At 30.1% G+C, this 24,089-nt stretch overlaps 3 protein-coding genes across 4 annotated transcripts; all 3 read left to right on the top strand.

The window, feature by feature from the left end:
- The first annotated feature begins 4,005 nt into the window (after positions 1–4,005).
- On the top strand, positions 4,006–5,624 carry LOC129289545 (protein DUF642 L-GALACTONO-1,4-LACTONE-RESPONSIVE GENE 2-like). Its single transcript, XM_054926322.1, has 3 exons — positions 4,006–4,118; positions 4,251–4,763; positions 4,965–5,624. The coding sequence occupies exons 1-3, from the start codon at positions 4,049–4,051 to the stop codon at positions 5,483–5,485; spliced, it is 1,104 nt and encodes a 367-aa protein (XP_054782297.1). The 5' UTR covers positions 4,006–4,048; the 3' UTR covers positions 5,486–5,624.
- Positions 5,625–12,936: 7,312 nt separating this feature from the next.
- Positions 12,937–15,491, top strand: LOC129288888 (protein DUF642 L-GALACTONO-1,4-LACTONE-RESPONSIVE GENE 2-like). The gene is made up of 3 exons (XM_054925691.1): positions 12,937–13,095; positions 13,233–13,745; positions 14,742–15,491. The coding sequence occupies exons 1-3, from the start codon at positions 13,026–13,028 to the stop codon at positions 15,272–15,274; spliced, it is 1,116 nt and encodes a 371-aa protein (XP_054781666.1). The 5' UTR covers positions 12,937–13,025; the 3' UTR covers positions 15,275–15,491.
- A 3,943-nt stretch (positions 15,492–19,434) lies between these two features.
- LOC129288889 (cytochrome c oxidase subunit 5b-1, mitochondrial-like) lies at positions 19,435–23,761 on the top strand. 2 transcript variants are annotated; one of them, XM_054925692.1, is made up of 6 exons: positions 19,435–19,757; positions 19,859–19,947; positions 20,207–20,257; positions 21,820–21,886; positions 21,983–22,062; positions 23,306–23,761. In XM_054925692.1, exons 1-6 carry the CDS (start codon positions 19,598–19,600, stop codon positions 23,369–23,371), a joined length of 513 nt encoding a protein of 170 aa, XP_054781667.1. In that variant the 5' UTR covers positions 19,435–19,597; the 3' UTR covers positions 23,372–23,761. The 2 variants fall into 2 exon arrangements, with proteins under 2 accessions (XP_054781667.1, XP_054781668.1); XM_054925693.1 differs by having other exon boundaries at positions 19,438–19,757; positions 19,862–19,947.
- The last annotated feature ends 328 nt before the right edge of the window (positions 23,762–24,089 follow it).

Genomic DNA, 24,089 nt, shown 5'->3' with positions numbered 1-24,089 from the left:
CTTTGAGTTCTTAAATGTTTGAGATAATTAAAAAAATTATGTTTGATGCCATTACTTGTTAGATTAATTATGATTAATTTTGAACTTGTGAGAAATGTTTTGTAACTTATCTAATTTAAATTATTGTTTTATTAAACCACATGCAAGTGTGGCTTGTTTTATACAGATGAAAAAGAACTCAAATTTTACATGTAAACTATAATGAAATGGAGATTTTTAATATTATGATAACCTATAAGAAATTGTGGTATTGTATACATGCTTGTGACAATTGATTTATGCTATGTGAGATGGTATGCATAATGATGCCATGAAATACCTTGCATGATCATTGACTGGGGGGGAGAATACTTAGGAGGGGTTAGCATTCTATTTTTCACGTGGAATATAAACAACACCATAAGTGGCCTTAGTGTTTAGTTCTTCGATCGATTTTTCCTAGGTTTCACCTAAAACTAAGTGTGAGCATAGATTGCCTAGACCTTGTCCTTAACCTCACCTTGGATTGGGTGAATGATAGGACATGTGACACTTCAATGGATTTAAGAATTGAGAAAACTCATAGTTCAAGAGTGAGTGTAGTATCTTTGGCTATGTAGTTCTTCACAATTAATGAGCTTGGGCTAATCCATTTATACAGACTTAGTCTTATTAATTTGTCAGTTCACGAATTTGTTTAGCAGCATATGGAGAAGATAAGTAATAATTGATCATGCATTTGTAATATCATGTGTTATAATATAATGATACTTCTTTGATTGATTTTAACATACCTACTTCACATACCTTAATTAATTTGATTTGCTTGTGCAGGATTTAGAGTTTTCTTAATTATTGAGTAGTTATACCAATTTTTATTTTACATATTATAGCCTTTAGCTTTAGGAAGGCTAGGGAGAAGGTACATGAGGCATAGGAATATGTGATTCCTAAAGCATGCCCCTTTCTTTTGGTTCACATGTGTTAGTTGTGATGATTAATTGCTAATTAGGATAATTGTTTTGGCTTACTTGCACAAATGCATGTTATTTATGAAGATTGATTGTATTTAGTGTCCTACTATTGTTGTAGGTACTGTTAATGTTAAATAGGGCATAAATATTAGTGCAAATAAATTTATCATTATTTTTTTAGTTGTTGTATACAATGAAAAAAATGATGAGTTTATGTTATTTTGCCTCCCCTATGGTTTTTGTTGAAATCGAGGTTGAGTAGTAAAAATAAAGTATGAGTAGATTATCTATAATGTGGTGTGTTGGACAAGTTCTCCTAAGACTTGGGGACTTAATCTAAGTGGTTGCTTAGGCCTTTGGCACATGGTTTGGATTTTATATACTTTAGAAGTGTTTATTATGAAAAAGGAGTGATTTTGATTTCAAGTGTTCAACTTTTTCATGGGATGCAATTTTGAAATAAAGCTAACATCATTAGCTAGTTCATTGAACATCAAACAGAGGCTTGGGACTCATCGAAAATTCACTTTTAGTGTTGTGCATTTGATAACAAAAATGGTTGCCATCTTTGTGCAATGTGCTACAGTGCACAGTGCAAAGAGGGTCTCGTCTTAGTGGAGGTACCGAAATTTTGTAAAAAGACATTTTCAAACCTTTTTACTCCTGTTTTCCAACCCAAAGGGTATCATATATTTTCAAATGCTTTTAAACTTTGATTTGTGATTAAATGGGCCTTGTTATGCTTGAAATTTTTAATGAATTGGGATCTCAATGATTTGGTTATTTATTTTGATTGTTTACAAAAGGGTCAATTCTTTTCTATTATATTTGTAGCTTTTCAAAAATGATTTTAACCTTGTCTGCCATGGTAGAATCTCTTCATGGTAGAACTATTTTTTATTATATATTTAAAATTATAGAATTTTATGTTAACTCTTTTAATCTCTTTCGTATGGGTCTTTTCTTTTTTTTATTATAGTTAGTTTTTATTAATTACAGTTAATTTTTTTTATCACAGTAAGGTGGTTAGAGTGGTTAGTTCCCAATTATTATGATAACGTATAGTATTATAGTTAAGTTATAGAGATAATTAGACAATATTATAGTCAAACCTCAAATTGAATTTTAAAAACTCATTGAGAAGCTTGAAAGGATGTTTGGATTTTTTTTTAAAAAAAAAAACAGTTAATAGGGCTTTTGGTTCAGAAGCCCATCTATATAGAAGCTGAAAATGTGTAGTTTTGGAGTAGGTAAAAATGACTTGTAAAAAAATTTTAAACATAAATCATATTATAATCACTAATAATTTTATTCTAACTTTAATTTGACAACTTCTAATCCAAACATATAGGCGAAAGTGCCAGACAATAATAATATTTCCCTTTAACATTTATAATTGCATTGGAATCTTAAAAATACTTATAATATGCTAAAAAAAAAATTTTAACATGGATAGACTAATATAATAAAACACAGGAAGTATTAATTTTATGGAACGCAACGAATCTTCCATTCAAACTGGCTGCTTCAATATAAAGCCACGTACACACACAAAAACATCACATGTGCTTGTGTTCCTAATTGCTTCCTTATAATCTTACAAAATTGAAATTATAGTAATTAATGTTGCGCTTCATTTAGTATCGTGTTCTTGATACCAATGCCATTTAATTCATACATCTACATAATCTATAAATTTAATTTAATATGAAACTAATTTGACATCGTTGGCTTGTGAATATCAATCAATCAAAATATATATATATATATATATATATACTTTAAGATATTCTGGCTTGTATTTGGGTGTAAATTTTATAGAATTAAGTTTAGTTAATTTCATAACTAGGGGTTCAACATTCAACAAGATAATTTTGTCACAAATATTTGTACGAAAGGATTTCTATGTCATGATTAATGCCAACAAGTACAAAAGAAAAGGAAGATATATATATATATACATATATATACATATATATATATATACATATATATATATATATATACATATATATATATATATATATAATAACAAATTTGCCACTGTTTAGGAGGCAGAAGGAAGACACACTCAACCGAATTCCAGAGTTACACATGGGCTTTTTAAGAAAGAATCTTGTGGATACATTTTTTTATGTTTCAATTATAGGATTTGATTGCTTCTCTCATTCCATAATTCATTAAACTACACACATTGATTTGGATTTATTAACTCTTATTATTATACTAATTCAATCCTAATTATAAGACAAACTTAATCGAAGATATTTAAAGAATAATAATATCATTAAACTTGTAAAAAATATTTAATTTTTCAATTTTATCTTTTATTATTAAACCCTAATTTATTCAATATGAGATTAAAAACCCACTCACACTTGGACAATCTCTCCTAAGCTAATTCAGTAATCAGAAGGCCAATAAGGATGAGTAATGGAAGGACATTACATGTTAATTAAAAATTTTAAAACTCAAATTTATGGATATTTTTTTATTAATATTAATTATTAAATTCAGTTTTATCTAACATGAGATTTCTCATATAAGTTAAGTTCATTCAGACATATGCAACTTAACAAAGATAACATTGAGAAAAATATCTATTGCATATTGAAGATTAAATATGACTTTAAAATTTTATTCTGTAATTAAGATAGCCAATATATATCAAATTCCATGTAAGTCAGGGGTGGTCCTGTCATTTTGATCCAACAAAGTTGGACCTATCCCAGCCTTCCCAGAAAGATCCTATTGTATCACCATCACACCAAATCGAAGCAAGCACCAATATTTCGCATTGGTTCTTGATGATACTATATATTATATATATACATATATCTTTTTGGGATCTGTTTGGAATTATTATATTAACTTCTCTTCCACCCAACGCCACATGTTCCGGGGAATCAATTGCCAGTTTTCCATCTTACATAACAAATAAGGATCCTTCCAGTGGCATTCTCATAGTTTTGTCACATTCTCAGTGGCATTTTCATCAACTCGCTCAAATATAAACCATTGTCATCCTCACCCATTCATCTCCACAACTCCTCCCGCTCTCTCTCTCTCTCTCTCTCGTCAATTTGTGCTTCACAATGCAGAAGCTTGAATTTCTGTTGCTGCTAGTTCTTGCAACCTGCTGCACTACTTTTTCCATTCGTGATGGTAATAAAATAACCTCTATATCCATATTATGTATATTCGTGATCAGTGAAAATCTGGAGATTACTATTTGATGAATTACCCCAATGAAGACTACTCATTACTTTATATGTTACATTCTTAAAATTATTTCAGGTTTACTTCCCAATGGTAACTTTGAGCTTGGCCCTGAACCATCGCAGATGAAGGGCACAGAAGTCATGGCTCGCAATGCCATACCCAAATGGACAATTTCTGGTTTCGTTGAGTACATAAAAGCAGGCCAGAAACAAGGTGACATGATGCTCCTTGTGCCTGAAGGATCCACTGCTGTGAGGCTTGGGAATGAAGCTTCCGTCAAGCAAAAGTTGAAGCTTGTGAAGGGAATGTTCTACGCCATAACTTTCAGTGCAGGTCGTACATGTGCACAAGAGGAGAAGATCAATGTGTCTGTTACACCCACAAGTGAGAAGAGTGATTGGGGTGCGTTTCCAATCCAGACAGTGTATAGCAGCAAGGGATGGGACTATTATGCTTGTGGGTTCAGAGCAGATTACCCAGAAGTTGAGATTATGATCCATAATCCTGGTGTGGAGGAAGATCCTGCTTGTGGACCCATTATTGACTCTGTTGCCATCAAGGCCTTGAATCCTCCAAGAAGAACAAATGGTAAATTCTCTCACCAAAAGCAAAACAAGCTTCATACTCGCATGTTTGCATTAAAACATTTTGATCACAAACATTGAAACAACCTGGTAACTTCTCAGTTATCTGATATCTGTTGTTTTATGTAACTAAACTCTCCCATATAGACTTCCCCAGCTCAAATTTGAGTTCACTGAATAACTTGTGTTGCACTGTTCATTTCAGTAAACCTGCTGAAAAATGGTAACTTTGAGGAAGGTCCATATGTATTGCCAAAGGCAGATGTTGGGGTTCTGTTGCCACCCAATATTGAGGATGCTCACAGCCCATTACCAGGATGGATAATAGAGTCTCTCAAGTCTGTGAAGTACATAGACTCTGATCACTTCTTTGTGCCTAAGGGCAAAAGAGCCATTGAACTTGTTGCAGGGAGAGAGAGTGCCATCGCGCAAGTGGTCAGAACACAGATTGGCAAGACTTATGTGCTGTCATTTGCTGTGGGTGATGCTAACAACGCTTGTGAAGGTTCCATGACAGTGGAGGCATTTGCAGGCAAAGAAACTGTGAAGGTTTCTTATGATTCTAAAGGCAAAGGAGGGTTCACAAGAGGGAAGCTTCGGTTCAAGGCTGTATCATCTCGCACTCGCATTACCTTCTTTAGCACATTTTATAGTGTGAAGACTGATGGCTCTCTCTGTGGACCTGTTCTTGATGATGTCACATTGTTGGGTGTTCGTTATCCTTGATTGGATTGATTGTGAATTATGCTGAGATTGTGCATTGTAATTGCAAATCCACCACATCACCAAATTAATTCAAATTAGGAAGCCATGTGTAACTTCAAAAGTTGATTGGTCATACAATTATCCATTTCTTTACTTTAAATTTATCTTAAATTATAAGGCATTTTTAAAAAGTGTTTAAAATATAAAATATTTTAATAAAAATAAAATTTTATTAATAATATTTTTTAATATTACATTTTTTATATATTCTCTCTCTTTAATGTTATTTAACAAATAAAGTATTAAATGAAAAGTCTTTGAAAATTTATATTTTTATCTTAAAAAAAATAAAATTGTAAAGTACATTTAATAAACTTTATTAGTATGTGTAATTTTGTCTGAAAACATTTTATAATTTGAAATGAAGAGAGTATTCTATAAACTTGTAAAAGCAAAATTCTAAAAGATAATTTTCGAGAGCTTATTGTAATACTTCATGAATAATATAACTCTTAATTCTTAAACTCTCTTTTAATTATCAATTTAATTTTAAATTTTAACTTAGTATAAACTCAATCCTTATTATTCATTAAGTTAAGTAATTAAAAACACTGATTTAACTAACAAAAGTTGTTCATATAAAAATTAAACCAACTAAAGTTGAAGTGAGTAGTAAAGTCATTACTTAAGTAAGTGATTGAGAATTTACACTGCAACCCTTGTGGATATAACAATTTAGTTGAAAGATGTTTGTATATTGCTCTCGGTATCTTAAGAGAGATATTCTCTACACTCACCAAAACTTTTTCCTTATATTTATTAGGAAACTACTGAGTTATAAAATTAAAAAATTATAAGGATTAAGTTATTTCTAGTAAATAAATAAGAGAGAATGAGTTATTATGAGTTAAATTTCAAATACTGAATTAATAATTGAGGCAAATTTCAATAACTAAAAGTTATTTTTTTCAGTATCTTTTAACAACTTCCTTATGTGTCTATTGAATGTTGTGTATCATTAAAATCTAAATAAAAGTTCAATATAATGGGATAAAAATTAAATAAACGAAGATACTACACAGTACTTATTCAATCTGTCTTATTAGAAGGAACAATAACAGTTAAGGAGCTTGTAAAGATATTAATGATAATTGAAGGTATTAAAATATTAAAATGCTAGAAAAGGACCATGATTTTTATTTGTAATTAAAATATTTCTAATTATTGAAATAACAATAGAAAGTCACTCATGAATTTAAGGAGAATAGATTGTGAATTTAAGAAAGATCACTTGTAAATAAATGGAAAATCAATTGTAAATAGATAGATAGTTTCATGTACATCATCAGTTCATCACTAGTAAATTTAAGGAGAACCACTTGTTAATTTTTAAAAAATTACATATAGATTTATAAAAAGTCAGCTATGAATGAATATTCTCATATTTCAAAACATGAGAAGGTCCTTAAATCGCTGATTTATAATTGACATTATCCATATCCATTCACAATTGATGCTTCATATATTAACAAGTAATATTCCTTAAATTCACAACTGGCTCTCTGAGTCACAAGTGATGTATAAATTCATGAGACTATTTATTCATTTTTACAACTGAATTTTTATAAATTTATTATTGACCTTCCTAAAATTCAATAGTGACTATTATTAAATTCATAAGTGACAATATATAAATGGAAAAATATTATTCAAAAACCACTGAGGATATTTAAAATTAAATAAGAATAAAAAAATTATGAAATATTATTGCAAGATTAAGGGATTGATTTGAAAATAATTTTAGATGAGAAAAGATTACCCTTGCTTTTCTTTTCTTTTTTTAAACAAAAAAATCTCTCCATCATTATCAGTCGTTAGATTGCCACTGACTAGAGCCCCATTGTCACCAGCGAACATCACTGAAGCTCCTTGTCTACCAAAAGGTTATAGAGCCACCAAGCCATTGAGGCCCCTTTATTATATATAGCAAAATTTAATATAAGTTGCCGTCTAAATTTTTTAGTTTTCAAACTATATATTTGTTTTAACAAGTATCCATTTATTAATTAACAAAGATCCATACATATTTAACAAGAAGCTATTCACTAATTGACAAGATCAAAAATATAAAAGAGCTTGGTTTTGAAAAAGGACAAGTATATATCATGTTTCAATAAGTAGTCATTTGTTAATTAACAAGTACCTATTTACATTTAACAATAAGTCATTTGCTATTTAACAAGTTCAAAAATTTAAAAAAGTTTGGTGATGAGAAGGGATAAGTGTAGATTATGTCTCAACAAGTAATTATTTATTAATTAACAAGCACCCGTGCGCATTTAATAAAAAACCATTTGTTAATTGACAAGTTAAAAAATATAAAATAGATTGTATTTTGGAAGGGACAAGTGTAGGTCAATTAGCGAATAATTTTTTGTTAAATGCATATGAGTAATTGTTAATTAAAGAATGACTTCTTATTTTACCATGATCTACACTTGTTCTTTCCCATAACCAATTTTTCATATTTTTAAACTTGTCAATTAGTGAATGGCTTATCTTATTAAATACACATGGATATTTGTTAATAACAAATGATTATTTATTAAAACATGATCTATACTTATTCTTTCCTATAACCAAACTCTTTTAAATGTTTAAACTTGTCAATTAGTGAATGACTTCTTATTAAAAATACATGGACACTTGTTAATTAATGAATGACTAATTACTTGCTGAAACATGATTTACAATTGTCTTTTTTAACAACTAAACTCTGTTAGATTTTTGAACTTATCAATGACTGAATGAATTATTAAATACTCATGAATATTTATTAATTAATGAATGGATACTTGTTTAAATAAATATATGGTTTGGAAACTGAAAAATTCAGAAGACATCACAAATTAAATTTTGCCACATTTAACTAAAGGTTTTTCAACCTTTGGGTGACTAAGGCGTCTTGAGATCAAAACCCTTCTTGTCTACTAAGAGGATTTAATTGGTTGTTGATGCCAAAGCTCTGGCAACCATCCAGCCAGTGATGGTGGCGCTTCAATCACCGACAACAATAGAGAGGTTAAAAAAACATGGGTATCATAATCTTTTTTCTTATAAAATTATTTTTAAATTTGTCTCCTAATCTTGTAGTGATATATCAAAATCTTTTAATCCTTATTTGCTATTAAATGTCTTCAACGGTTCTTGATTGATATTTTTTCTATATAAATTTATAAAAATATCTATTCATTTACAATTGACATTCTATTAATTAACAAGTAATATTATTTAACTTCATGAATCACATTTCAATAGTTTTTTTAATTTTAAAATAGTGCTTATAATCCTTCCATGACATTTTAATAATTTAAGACTTTCGATGGTCATTAATGTCTTTACAAGGTTTGTAATTGTCACTTTTCCTATTAAAAACCTTAATAAAAAGGGACAAACCCATAAGAATCAGGCCTTTTTGTTTACTGGCTCGATTTTAGAGGCACAATAGTCTTTTTAATATTTTTGGCTTTCTTCTCCATACTCATTTTACAAAATAAAAAAAAATCAAATCAAGATTAATTAGGATTTTCCAATTACCATATATGCTTTTGAAAGCAATTTGTTTCTGTTTTTCAATTTCATTTTCTTTTCCTTTTTAATTTCAGTTTCATGATCATAAGTGCTTCCAACAAATCAAACAAGGCATTAACTAGCCAAACTGTTAGATACAAACGGGGAAAACAGCACAGCATCATTTCTTTAGTTTCTCTGTGACATGATCACTTTATGTTCATGAATTGTATTTTAGTATTACGTTGATGCCTACTTTTTTTTTAAATAAAATTTACAAGTATAACTTCTGAAATTTTCTAGGGTCACTCTTACTTTCACAAGTCAATTTGTATAGTTGTTCTTTTATATATGATCCTTCAGGGGGATCATCGGCTCAAGGATTGAAGGCCCTTGTTCCATTCAACTACTAAACTACGAGAAGGCCGCCCATGTTTGGGCCCATTCCATTGATATATCATCATTTGAAATTTTGATTAAAGATCATTTTTATTCATTAACTTATTCAGTTAGAAGCGTGTAGTACTTTAAATTTATAAATGATGTAATTTTATTATTTAATATTTAAAAATAATATATTGAGTACCCTGTCATTAAAACTTTTAACTTTAATCGTTAGTTGATTAAAAAAATTTTAAAAAATATCTCAAAAATTATAAAAAAAATAGCTCATAAAGTTTCACATAAATACATTATAAGAAAATTAATATAAATTAAGTCCTTTAAGTTACATATAAATAATAAGATACAAATGTTATTTCTTACCCATGTAAAAAGTCAAAATACAATTTTGATCAACAATTATTTTAGAAACTTAATTTTTACTAATTTTCTCATTGAGTATTTGTTTGCAATTTTATAAATCCTTTTATGTAATCTTTCAATCAACTAACAGTTAAAATTAACTTTTTTAATTACAGAATGTCCAGTGCATTATTTTTAAATGTTTAAGGATAAAATTGCAAGACATGTAAATTTAGAATATCAAAAACTTCTAAACAAATAATGGGGGGGGGAATGATCTTTAACCCTTGAAATTTCATTATTCTCATGCTAAAAAAAATATGTTCATACTTTCCGCCAGCAAAAAATGTTCATACAACAATGTTAAACAATAATTTGCAAAACTTAATTGGTGATGAATGAAATGATCAATTTTGATTTATCCATAAAAAAAAGTTGGTAAAAAGAAAAATAAATTCTCCTTGCATATTTGAGTACTCATTTTTGTGCAGTGTAATATCCAAGGTGGTTGGAAAAAAATATAAAAAGTATTAAAAATTGAACTAGTCAATATAGTTATTCAAGAGTTAATGATCCAATCGAATTTAAATCAAGATCAACCCAATTTTAATTAAAATAATATAATATAATTTATTTATATAAATAGTTATACATAAGCCTAACAACTAAAAAGAGGACTGTTTAACTAAAAAAATTAATCCGCAAGTAAATAGAATATTCATGTATAGAGAGACTGAAACCAGCAAGGCCATGTATTAGTATTCCTGACACGAGAGACCTTTGTTCCAAACACGAACAAGAGAAGAAAGCTAAGCGATGCGAATTATCACTAGAGAGATTGGGCTCAAGGATGCAATGGAGTACTGTATCCTTGTCGCAAGTATAGATATGTATAATCCAACCGAACATAGTTATTAAAGTATAAATCTAATGTATGTGCTGATATATATATATATATATATATATTTTATCTTTTAACTTAAAACGATGTCATTTCAAGTTTATATTTAAAATGGAGAAAAAATATGGAAAATTTAACTCAATTGACTTGTCCAAAACTCTCGACTAAACCAACTTGGGACTCATTCACTGGTTCGTGGCCACGCTAAATTGAATTTTTTTTTTATTTCATCACTTGATATTCTAGAAAACTTGGGATTATTATCACCTCCTAGCGAGACTAATCTAAAAGGATTGTTATTATCAATGATCGCTTCACAAGCATCTCAAAAATGCTTTTAACATATTTATTTAACATGATTGTATATCTTGAAACTTAAACTCGAGACTCCAAAATAAGTTGATTCAATTCTCATGATTAATTGAACTAGGCACCTTGGTTGAAATGAATTTTAATATCATAGTAAGATCCACCTTAAAATACAGTGTAATAAGAAAAAAGTGGATGTAGTGTAAGGGCATGTTTGATTTGTGTTGTCATTTTTATTTTTAAAAACTGTTTTGTAATACAATTTTTAAAATTATTTTTAAGAACAAAATAAAATAAAAATTCATTTGGTTATGTTAATTTAAAAACAAATTTAAAATTAAAAAAGTAGACTGATAATGATGGTTATATGTAATTAATGATTGTGATTTATGATAAAAATTGATCAAATTAATTGTAATTTTAATAATCAAATATAGTATGTTTTAAAAAATAAAATAAAAACAACTTAAAACTTACTTATTTAAAACAAAATATAACATGGAACTTCAAGTCATCGTATGCTCATTGTTTGAATCTAAAGCCACATACACAAGTATCGCATGTGAATTTATCCATAATTGCTTCCTAATGTTCGTACAAAAACGAAGCTATATCGTTGATATTACGCCTAATTTAATGTCATATTCTTGATAACAATGCCATAAAGTTTATATTTATTGCCGACACTATTATTATAATTAGTCAAAAAATTAAATATAGAATTAAAAATCAGCAACTGTAAGAAAACACATGGACTACTGTACTTTATAAATAAATCTTATGGGCAGTCGGGCACTTCGCTGCCTTTCATTTCTTTGCATTATCTAACAAGAAGGTAATACGAAACAGCCTCGCATTGTCCGTTGGCCACACACACTTTCATCTTTAGATTCATTTAGTCTTATTTTACTTTTTTTTTTTTTGTTCTTATTTTACTTTGTTATTACATATTCTTTCATTCCTTATAATAAGGAAACTTTTAAATAATAGATTGGTGATCAGTCAATAAGAAAAAGAGATTGGTGATCCTCAATACTCCGGAGAAGTATTAATTAATTTTTCATTCTAATTTTCTAACTTTATTTCTATTTAAACTCATCAATTATAAGAGAGATTAATGAAATGTAAATTTAATTTTTTTTTTCTAAATATTGGTAAAATTAAAAATTTATTGTTATTTTTAAATAGAGTTAATGATTTAACGACATCTATCTCCTTAATTCTTACAAAATATACTTCCTCCATGCAGTGTTATAAGACACTTATCTTTTTGAATATCATGTAAATCATTTTAGATTTTTTAAAGTATAATTAATATTTTTTTAATTGAAATGCTCTATTAAATAAGAATAAATATGGAAAGAGTGTGTAATTTTAAAAATAATTAACTAACTCATTGATAATTTGATTCAATTGAAACTTAAAATGTCTTATAATTTTGATTAGTTGGACCGATAGGGTGAGTTATTTTGAATTTTTTGAGATATAATTAATAATTTTTTTAAAAAATGCCCTTAATTAGTGGAGGTAATTAATGAGGTTTTTTTAATTGAGATATTAAATTAAATAATGGCAAACATACAAAAAATATATAATCTTAAATGTCATTAACTACTAATTAATTTATTAGAAACATAAATTAGTCAAAAATGCACTATAATTATGAAAAAATTTAGTATATTAAAAATTAGAAATCAAACTCCAAAACAATAAATAAATCGCACTGATTATAAATCTTGTGAATAACATGGTTTATTTTTGTGCACGTATCAAAGAGAAAAATTTGTTAATATCCAAAACTTCTTCAAGGGAATTGCCAATTTTCCATCTTGCACATAAAAAATTAAGAACCCTTCCAGTGGCATTCTCATAATTTCATTTCAAAGTCAGTGGCATTTTCATCTCCTAACTCAAATATAAACCATTGTCGCCCTCACCCCTTGATCTCCCCCACAACATTTCAATCTCTCTCTCTCCCTCTCTCTCTGCACTTTCATTAATTCAAGCCTGCTCATCATCAGTTTGATAAGCATCAGAATGCGGAAGCTTGAACTTCTATTGCTGCTATTCCTAGCAACGTGCCACACCATTTTTTCCATCCCTGACGGTAATTACCTCTAAATTCGATATTTATATACATGTTTCTGATCAAGGAGAAGCTCCCATGTTTCCCATGTGCTTGACAAATTACCGCAATGAAAGACTAATCGCTATTTTTCTCTATCTTCTTCCTGCTACTTTCAGGTTTACTTCCCAATGGCAACTTCGAGCTTGGCCCTAAGCCATCACAACTGAAGGGCACTGTAGTCACAGCTCGCGACGCCATACCTGAATGGACCATTTCTGGTTTCGTTGAGTACATAAAAGCAGGAAAGAAACAAGATGACATGGTGCTGCTTGTGCCCGAGGGAGCCTCTGCTGTTAGGCTTGGGAACGAAGCCTCCATAATGCAGAAGGTGAAGCTTGTCAAGGGAATGTTCTATTCCATAACGTTCAGTGCAGGTCGTACATGTGCACAAGAAGAGAAGATCAATGTGTCCGTGACTCCCACATATGAAAAGAGGAACTGGGGTGTGTTTCCGATTCAGACAGTGCATAGTAGCCATGGATGGGATTTTTATGCCTGTGGGTTCAGAGCAGATAACTCAGATGTGGAGATTGTGATTCATAATACTGGTGCGGAGGAACATCCTGCTTGTGGACCCATTGTTGATTCTGTTGCCTTGGCGGTCTTGAACCATTCTAAGAGAACAAATGGTAAATTCTTTAACCAAAAAACTTAAGAATATATCATGCATGCTTGCATCTGATCTTCATCATCAAGAATTTTATACAAAACTTTAAAAATTAGAGTTGTAACTTGTTGGTGGGCTTTTGAGTTTCATTTTTATGGTACTGCTTTGATCCTTTAAAAGATTTTTTTTTTAAAAAAGGAAAAATAGAAATCAAGGGATTGCTGGCAAACAAAAACCAATTATTGTCAAAACCCGAATAAAAAACAAGCTTGAATATATTTTTTGTTAATTTAGAATGAATTTTTGTAAAATCTGAATGAATACTTGTTGATGAAAGGCTAATTTAAATCAACGAGTATCTATTCAGATTTTGATAATATGTAATTCTTGACTAATATAAATTTACATGAGCGATCCTTGGTTGATATTTTTTCCAAAAAATTATGTCAATGCATGTGTTATATTTTATCAAGTACAAAAATTGAGGGAGAATTTAATTGTTAGGATAGATCTGTAAAGTAAGGGAGAGAAGGAAGGGGAAGAATCCAAAGAAAAAGAGAGAGGGAAGCAAAGTGGTTAATTTCTCAGGACCTTATGCATATATATAATAACTTTCTTCCAAGGTCGTGAAGAAATTTAAGATCCAAACAGTTAAAAAAAATTCAGTGAACCTATGTTTATTGTCAAGTTTTACAATAAATGAAAAAAGAAAAGGAAAAGACTTTTGACCTTCTTATGTATCCCACTGTCATGTTTTCATTTAGAAGAGATCACAATAAATATTTAAAAGTTAGTTACATCACAGCGATTTTCTCATTTTCCTTTTTTTTTTAAAAATGATAACAAACACCCAAACACTTAAAATAACTTCTCGATTTAATTCTTCCACCACTGATTTTCTAATTAAGTTTAATTCATATAACTGATCCTATCTAATGGGATAAAACTTGTTATTGTATAATACACCGGTTTTTAACAATAGTTAACTGAATTGCTTGTTCTGTATTGTGTGTTCCAGAGAATTTGCTGAAAAATGGAGACTTTGAGGACGGTCCATATGTGTTCCCAAACGTTACAAATTGTGGGGTCTTGATCCCACCCAACATGGATGATCCTCACAGCCCATTACCAGGATGGATAATAGAGTCTCTCAAGTCTGTGAAGTACATAGACTCTGATCACTTCTTTGTGCCTAAGGGCAAAAGAGCCATTGAACTTGTTGCAGGGAAAGAGAGTGCCATTGCTCAAGTGGTCAGAACACAGACTGGCTGGATTTATGATCTGTCATTTGCTGTGGGTGATGCTAACAACGCTTGTGAAGGTTCCATGACAGTGGAGGCATTTGCAGGCAAAGAAACCGTGAAGGTTTCTTATGATTCTAAGGGAAAAGGAGGGTTTGTAAGAGGGAAGCTTCGGTTCAAGGCCGCGTCGTCTCGCACTCGCATCACATTCTTTAGCACATTCTATAGCATGAAGACTGATGGCTCGCTTTGTGGACCTGTTCTAGATGATGTCAAATTGTTGAGTGCTCATTATTTTAGACATCGTTGATTGAATTGATTCTGAGAATATAGTGAGCTTGTGCACTTTTAAAGGCTTATCAAATAGCTTGTTATAAATACATTAGTTACAGTCTTGACAGAGATAATCTTGTAATAATAGAGCCAAGAGAAGCGTTACTTTTGTGTGAATTTTAAGTTTTATGTGCATTCATGTAATAAATGCATTACAGATGGTGGGGTTTTTCATAAGCAAATTTGTTCGGAAAGTTTTTCCCTTCTATGACTTGTTTATTTTTTTTATATTGTACTACTTAGTCATGTTATAAAAGTTACATTAAATTTTTTAAAAAATTAGTCATTCAATCTCTATAGTTTTGATTCAATTATAATTTGACTCCTAAATTTTGACTCACTGTAACTTACTTCCTCCGTCCTTATATATAAGATGTTTTTAACCAAATCACGTAAACTAATAAAAGTTGATTATCTAGTTAAAAACACAACAATATTTTAATTTTGCTCCTAATTATTGTAAATAAAAAATAAATCTTTTTTTAAAATAAATTAATGGGAGTACTTTTTTTCTCTTTCTAATTTAATAAAAATATAAAGGTCCATTCATTAAAAAATATGTTAACAACTGTTTATATAAAAAATGTTTTAGAAGACTTTTTATATATAGGAGTGGAGAGAGTAGTTTTTATAGTTTTAATTCGATTGTAACTCAATTCTTGAACATTACATTTTGCAATTCAATTCCTTTAGTTTCAATTACTTAAATATTAATTCTTATAATTTAAAAAATAAAATTATAGAGATTAAATATATTTTAAATTTTTAATATTTATAAAGATTAAAAGGGTTTAATAATTTAAAATATTATTGATAAATTTTAACATAATTATAATCTTTATAATTTTATTACTAACATTATAAATATTAAAAGTTCAAGATATTTTAAAATATTATGATTTTAATTTTTTAATCTCTAAATATTATGAACATTTAAATTTTAAAATATTTTTAATTTTTATAATTTTATTTTTTAAAATATAGAGATTAATATTTAATTAAATTAAAATATAGGGACTAAATTATAAGAAAATACTAAATTATAATCGAGTTAAAATTATAAAACTAAGTTATAATGAATCAAAATTTAAGAATAAAGTTATAATTATGTTAAGATTACAAAAATTAATTTTTCCTAAATTTCCACAAATTATAATCTAATTGGAGATAATCAGAGAAGCGAGGATTATATTTTTTATATTAAGAATTAATGTTTAAGAATAGATTATTTTATCAAAATAACTTAAGTCTAGATATATCTTAAGATTTTTGTATTCATGATTCATCTTTTAATTTTTTTTATATGAGACTTTTGTTATTTTTAATAATGACAACTAGCTGACAAGATTTTATCTTATTTATACACTTAAAGTTCAAACCCAAAATAACTTACTGGGTTTATATTGTCTACTATCAGCAGCGGCTATAAGCTATACGCTCATTGGTAATTAAGTTCTGGCGTGCTTTTCGATACGAAAAAATTACAGGGGAAAAAATATTGGATGGTGAATTTATATATATATAGTCATGCGAGGACTCAAAATTGTTCCAACCGATGGTACCTTATATGAAGATATAATGAATTTAATCCCTTTAATTTTTGTTATAAGACAACTCTAACTATCTCATTCTAATTAAGAAGAGACAGTTAAATTATTAAATTTGTCTGGAAAATAAATTTATAATTTATCTCTATTTAAAAATAAAAATTTTCAAGTTTACATTATATTGTTTATGAGTTTAAACGGAAGTAATATTAAAAATATATAATTAATATCTCATAAGTAACTAAATTAAAGAATTCTAAAATACGCGATATTACCGAAGGGAGTGTATACTAGCGCTTAATATAAGTTACATTCTAAAAAGCCTTTTTACTCCTCTATAAATAACTTTATTTACTTTTTTCTCCAATACTCTTATTAATTATGTTGTAGAAATAAACATGCAACGAATAAATTATTAATAATTAAAATAAATTGATTCTAATTAGAAAATAATATTAAAAAGTATGGTAATATTTTTAACAATTTTAAATATTTTAATTATTATTTTTTAGTTGATGTGAAATAGTTAAAAGTGTATTTGAAAGGTAAAAGGGAGTTGATCACTGTTACCTACCTCATTAAAATTAAGAATAACAGTTAAAACAATTAAACTCGTTAAATTGTTATACGCCACAATTAAATGGGTAAACTTCTGCAATTAATTCAATAATCCTTAAGGTCATGTTTGATTACGAGAAAGAAATAGAATGGAATGGATTAAAAAAATAAAAGTAAAAATAAGATAACCAAAAGAAATAGTAAACTAAATTTATAAAGGAGAGAAATAATTTAGTTCATGAGGTTAAAAATTATGATTTATAAAATTTTTAAAGGGTGTGATGATTCTCATATTTATAGTATATATTAACAAGTTTTTATCATACTTACTATTACTATAAGGAGGAGAGATGATTTAGTTTATTTTTGTGTTGATATTTTTAATTCATTCTATTCCATTCCTTTTTAATAATTAAATGGGACCTAATTAACTTCAATAATCTCTCTAGGTGCGGGTGATGAAACTTATGTAGCATATTTATTAAAGGGCATGAGTGAAAACAATACTAGTAATTTAATTTTTTATACATTCAGATCAATGGTTCATAATTTGGACCATTACAATTCTCTCTCAAGCTAAGTGCAGCATATTTTTTAATTTTTAATGAAAAGAGACACATTAATTAAATAAAAAAATACACAAAGTGCTTCAATACAAATACAAAAGATCTTTTCCTCTCATCATCCACCACACCTCTACAATAAGGCAGGGTTGATAAAAATTGGTTTCCCTAGACATAAAAATGAAGCGAAGCATAATCACTTCATACAAAAGTAATCTCACCTAATCAACAGTGCTATAACTAGCTAAAAAATGAACGCAAAAAGTGCCATATATTTGAGATCAAGTATTTTGACCCTTGAGTCTTGAAATCATTAAGATAAGAACCGTTTCAGTATAGACATAATTTATGTTAAGTGATTTAACTAATGGTAGATTCCTTAGTGTAATACATTTTTAGTATTAGCAGTGACCGTATTTGTATATTTTTTATGGCGATCAGTGATTATTGATCAAGGAATATTACGTGCATATCCCATTTTGAATGATATGCTCTGCCTATGTCCAATTGCCTCATAAGTTTAGTTTCATGGCCCTTCATATGATGCAAAAGATAGACCAGGAGGAGTGTAAAAAAATAATAAATTACAAGAGGAGAGAAAAATATTTAAGAATAATAATTAAAAACACTCAATATTCTCGCTTACCGTATTCCCTTTAGTACTTCACGGACTTGGATATATATGTTTCTCCATTAGTGTCATATAATTTTTATCAATCTTCTCCTCTTACGCCACGAAGGCACAAACCATGGAAAATGTCATTTGTTAAAAAAGAATATGCATATGAAGGAAGATTGATCACATTTCATTTTTAAAGTTACGTTGTACGAATAAATTAAGAAAGATAATGAATACTTAACTTTTATTAAAATTTACTGTGTAATTCACTAAAATTCTCTCATATATAATAGTGTTTTAAATTAAACACATCTTATTTATTATATAATTGAAGGGTAAAATGGCCAAAAAAACTCTTGAAAACTTCAAGTGACAATTATTGTTAACTAAGGGTGTAAATTTTAATCTTGAGAAAGAGGATCTATTTGAGACACTACTACAAGTCATAGTTGGGACTATGGTGTTGAATAATGGTAGAAAATGAAGAAGGTTATGTTTTATTTGGAGAGGGGTATTTTTGAATTATCAAAATGTAGTAGGACAACAAAACTATACTCCTTCCTTCAATATCCCTACTTTAAGAAAGATGTGATAAATTTTCAAAGGAGGTTAAGAAATGCAAGGGTAAAATCAAAAAAGAAATTTAAAAATAATAAATTTTTTATATTTTAAATTAAGATTAACTAACAAAAAATTTGTTTCTTGTTTGGATACGAGAGTAAAGAAAAAACTAATTTTTAAATAAATAAATAAACTGATTAAATTCACACATGAAGTCAACGACTCTCACGTGCGAGTCAACGCCAGAGCCGAGCCCAACTCGAGAGCTCACACATGTACCCACGCTACTACCCTTCGATTCCAGGGAGGATCGTCGCCGCCATTTTTTCCCCAAACGTAGTTGCTCCTCCATTTCTGAACTGTCTTCAATCTCCGTCTTCCAACCACTCCGCAGGGCGTGACCTGAGATCAGAAACCCTAAATCAGGGTACTTCAATAATTACATCTAAACCATGTGGCGGAGACTTGTCTCTTCTCACCTCAAATCCCTAGCTACACTCTCTGCTCCTCCTTCCCGATCTGCTCCCATCGCTGCCCGATTCACTCTCCACAATTCTTCCTGTCTTTCTCCATCGTCCTATTTCCTCAGCCGCCACTTCAGCACCGAGTCTGGTGGGCACTCTCTCTCTCTCTCTCTCTCTCTTTAATTTTTCGAATGGGCGTTTCTCCTTTTCTTTATTCCTTCTTTGCGTGATTTGACATTCTTGGATTAGTAGGGGATAATGTGGTTAAAAAGAAGGTTGAGGATGTAATGCCTATTGCTACTGGGCATGAGCGCGAGGAGCTTGAGGCCGAGCTTGAGGTGACTCCCTTCCTGTCTCTTTCCCATTGTTTCAAAAGACGTCACTGTTTATGGTTTGGTTGCTCTGTACTCAGAAAATGGTTCAAACATTGGTTGTAACTTATAATTTCATGGGGCGGTTTTGTGTCCCTGGATTTGTTAACAGATTTTTTTTTCCTGTTTTCGTTGGTAATTCGATATTGAGTTATCTGTAGAATTACTTTTTGTTTTTAAACTTTTGAGCAATGATTCTCTCCTTTTATCTGTCTGTTTTGTTTAGGGAAAGAAGCTTCTTGATATAGACTATCCCGAGGGTCCTTTTGGGACAAAGGTTAGTATTCAGTATTTATTGTGAACCGCTAATTCTGGTTTTATTGTAGCTTGTTGCCATGCCACTGACTTTGCACCCAAAAAGAAATTATGAAAACAATACTATGAATTCTTATAACTTTGTGTATTGAATCTTCAAATTTGTAATTTCCTATATATTTAGACGAATGAGTTATTTAGGTTTTAAATTTCCGTTTTTTATATTACCAAAAAATCTGTTTTTATTTTCTCCTTCCAACTATTTCCTCACAACTAGTCTAAATTAATTGTTGCACCTTGAAAATGCATGTGATGTTTGTATTACTGAACCTTTCTAATGAGATGCATTAAATTTCAATTAAAAAGCCTATGGTTTTAGTGTCTATTGATTCTCCAAGACGTTAGGTGGTAATCCAATGGTTGATTCTTTCTGGATAGCTATATAGCTGCACTTTAGTCTCTGAAGCCAGTATTGCACCTTCCTCAGCTAGGAGAATCCCTAAACGTAACATTTTAATCTTCTATTTCCATGCAATTTAAGACACCCCTAACTGGAATTTCAATGGCCCAGCTATTTATAAAATTATTTAATCTATGCATATTGTAATTTGTTTTTGCCCCTATGATGACATATAGTTATTTTTTTTTTTATTAATGTATGATTAATGTACACGATTGTAGCAAGGTATTATGGAACCATTGATGCATGCATTTAGGTATAAATATTTCTTGAACGTGTCAATTCTGAATAAATTCAATTTACTAACTTTGAATAGTCATTTATCATTGGAAATGATATATAGCTACTTATATGTTTATGGATATGTGCTTAAGAGTACAAATGGCAGCAAGGTATTGTGAAACCGTTGTTGCATGTATTTAGATATAAATTCTTTTTGAGCTGATCCAATCTTCACAAATTCAATTAACTAACTTTGGTTAATCCTTTATCATTGGAAATGCTGATGTAGAATGATGGGAAGAATATGTATGGATGGATATTTTTATATGTCTTAAATCTAGGTGTTAACAACTGACATCATGATCTTCATGGCATGTAATGAGCATGATGATGTTTATGCTGTACTTGTATCATAGCTTTCCATGGTTGTCATAGGAATTATGACCAAGTCTATTTGATAAACGGTAATGCTGTATCACTTCTATATGCTCTATTGCAAAGAGAAAGGTTAAGCACAAGGCTGGAATGCTAATCAAGTGTTATAAACTGACCATAGAATTGTCTCTTTGCAGCATAAACTTAGGAACGAAAAATTCCTCTTGACCTCTCTTACAAAGGGTTTGATGCCCGCCCTTATTTCATTGCCTATCAGATAGGTTCTGACTTCTGAGATTATCCAGGCTTCCTCTAGATTAATTGGCATATTAGGCTGCTAATCCTTTTCCTTTTCCATTTTTTTTTTTGACAAACGGAGATGTCTCTTGTGAAATTCCTGTTTGTTGTTTCTTTCTTTCTTTGCTAAAAGTGGAAATATTACTTTCAGTTTTGTTTGACTTGTTAAATATAATGATTTGAAATATGTTTCATCAATATCTATTTTCATCATTTGCTTTGTTTCATAGGAAGCACCTGCTGTTGTAAAGTCTTACTATGACAAGAGAATAGTTGGATGCCCAGGAGGTGAAGGTGGTAGGTGCTTCTTATCTTCATGTCTCCTTTCACTAGTTGATAAAAAATAGTATTATCTGGTGATAGCATTGAGGTGAACAACTTGTTTGACTGCAGAGGATGAGCATGATGTAGTCTGGTTTTGGCTGGAGAAAGACAAGCCTCATGAATGTCCAGTTTGCTCTCAGTATTTTGTGGTAAGCTGGATTGACATATAATATATCTTCTAATATTATCCTTGATGACGTTTTGGAGTTAAGTATAGATTAAAAGATGCCTATTTATTAGCAAACTTGCTTGCACTTGTGCACATTTAGTGCATTCAACGGAATGAGATTGGATTTTTTTTTTAAGAAAGGGGAATTTGTAGATGACAAAAGTATTCTTTGCCCCTTAAAAATTTCATAAAAAGAGACGGTTGCTGTTAAGTAATGGTAATAGTAGTCATTTTGGTAAAAGGGACAAGCCTGATAAGGGAATCTATTTTCTTCTACAAAATGGCTCCCTGAGGCCTGAGTGTCAAGTGCCAAGTGCCGCTGCTTACCTTGAGGTTAATAAACTTAGACTGCTTCTGTAATGTCTTTAGGGACTGTGAGTCCCTTTGACAGTTTCTGCAGGATCTGCTTGCCTTGCTTGGACTAGTAGTGTATCAGTCAAGTTCTTTTTCTTTTACGTTGATGACCCCTTGGTACTCATGTGGGTTTCGGTTTTGGTCACCGTAGATGATGAGGCAAAAGTCAACAACTTTCTGGCCTCATGTCGTACCGTATGGTAATAGCATCAACCTGATTTGAATTTGAATCAAATTTGTATTTAGCTTAAGACCAGCTCAAACCATATCTACTTATGCACTAACTGTGAAACAAGCCCATGAACCGTAAAGTTCACAAGTTAGGCTAAGCTTCGTAATCGATTAAAGTTCTTCCTGAATATGATATCTCTAATCCACTGCTTCTGTCGTTAATGACTTGAAGTATCAATTAGTTGGTGTCTAGTTCTGAGACATGATATTTGCCCACATTAAATACAATTATATTTACTGTACATAATAGCACCATCTAGTGGATTAACTTTTTGTACGTATACAATAAGGCGTTTGTGGTACAAGATTCCCTTTAAATGGTGAATTTATAACATCTCGTCTTATTAATATTATGGTTGCTTAGAGATTGGCGGAGGGTGTGACCTTAAAAATTGCTGCCAGCGGGCATTGGCCCTGTTGTCATGGGTCCAAATTTTGCTGTAAAGAACTTTTTACTTGAAGACCTCTTAAGAGAATAATACAATTCAGAATAAACTTTAACTAGAATTGTGTTGTCAGTTTTTTCAAAGAAAAAATTGTATGGTCGGTTTAGAATTCTAATAGGATTATCAATCCAGTGTTTTCAACGGGGTTCAGCTACACAATGACACTGATTATTCTACTTCGTACTTAAACAGCTTGAAGTGGTGGGACCTGGTGGACCACCTGATGGTCATGGCGATGATGAAGACGAACACCATTGATATCGTCGTGCAAATTTCGCTGTGGAATAAATTCTGGAACGATGGAGACACAATGTTTAGCATACTTGGAAAGCCTTTAAAAATCTTGAGGCTTTCATGTTTTTTGTTTGTTTGTTTTTTATTGGTCTATACCCTCTGTGATCTGTCAACTTTTGAGAGAGAGGCTTTCTGTGATTATTCAGACACAGGCTGGTGCTATCAGGTCGTATTAGATGATCATTTGTGCGGTGCCAAATAATTGATAGCAACTCAATTCCATTTGAATTTTCGAACCTTCAGCTGCTTGTCACCTAAATTACGAAAGGAGCGAGAGGGAATCATTTTCAAGTGAAGCTGTCAGCGTAAGTTATCAATTTTTTTCAATATAAAAAAAGGAATTATTGATTCGGATTTATGTTTTTTAATTAGGACCTGTAATGTTTACATTATTTTTGTGGATGAATAATAAAATAGTTTTGGAGTGGTAAGTTCTTTCAGCAGAACTCGGCTCGTTGAAATAACTTGGGTTCACGAATTGGGCCCGCTTAAGAAATGTTGGTAAGTTGACTGGGCTGTTTGTTATCTGTTAAGAGCTGGTCTTTAGAAGATTGTGTCAAGCATTTTGTTACAACTCAATTCAATTGCTTTATTCAATAGGTCGCTCTGGTGAAAGTACTAATTCAGCTACATCAACTTGATGATGCACATGTAAATTCCAGGTTATATGTGTATGAAGTAT

The sequence above is a fragment of the Prosopis cineraria genome, unplaced genomic scaffold (genome assembly GCF_029017545.1).
Source record: "Prosopis cineraria cultivar Desert tree isolate PC_DT_omini unplaced genomic scaffold, ASM2901754v1 PC12, whole genome shotgun sequence".
NCBI classification, from domain to species: domain Eukaryota; kingdom Viridiplantae; phylum Streptophyta; class Magnoliopsida; order Fabales; family Fabaceae; genus Prosopis; species Prosopis cineraria.
This window is presented reverse-complemented; position numbering and strand designations above follow the sequence as displayed.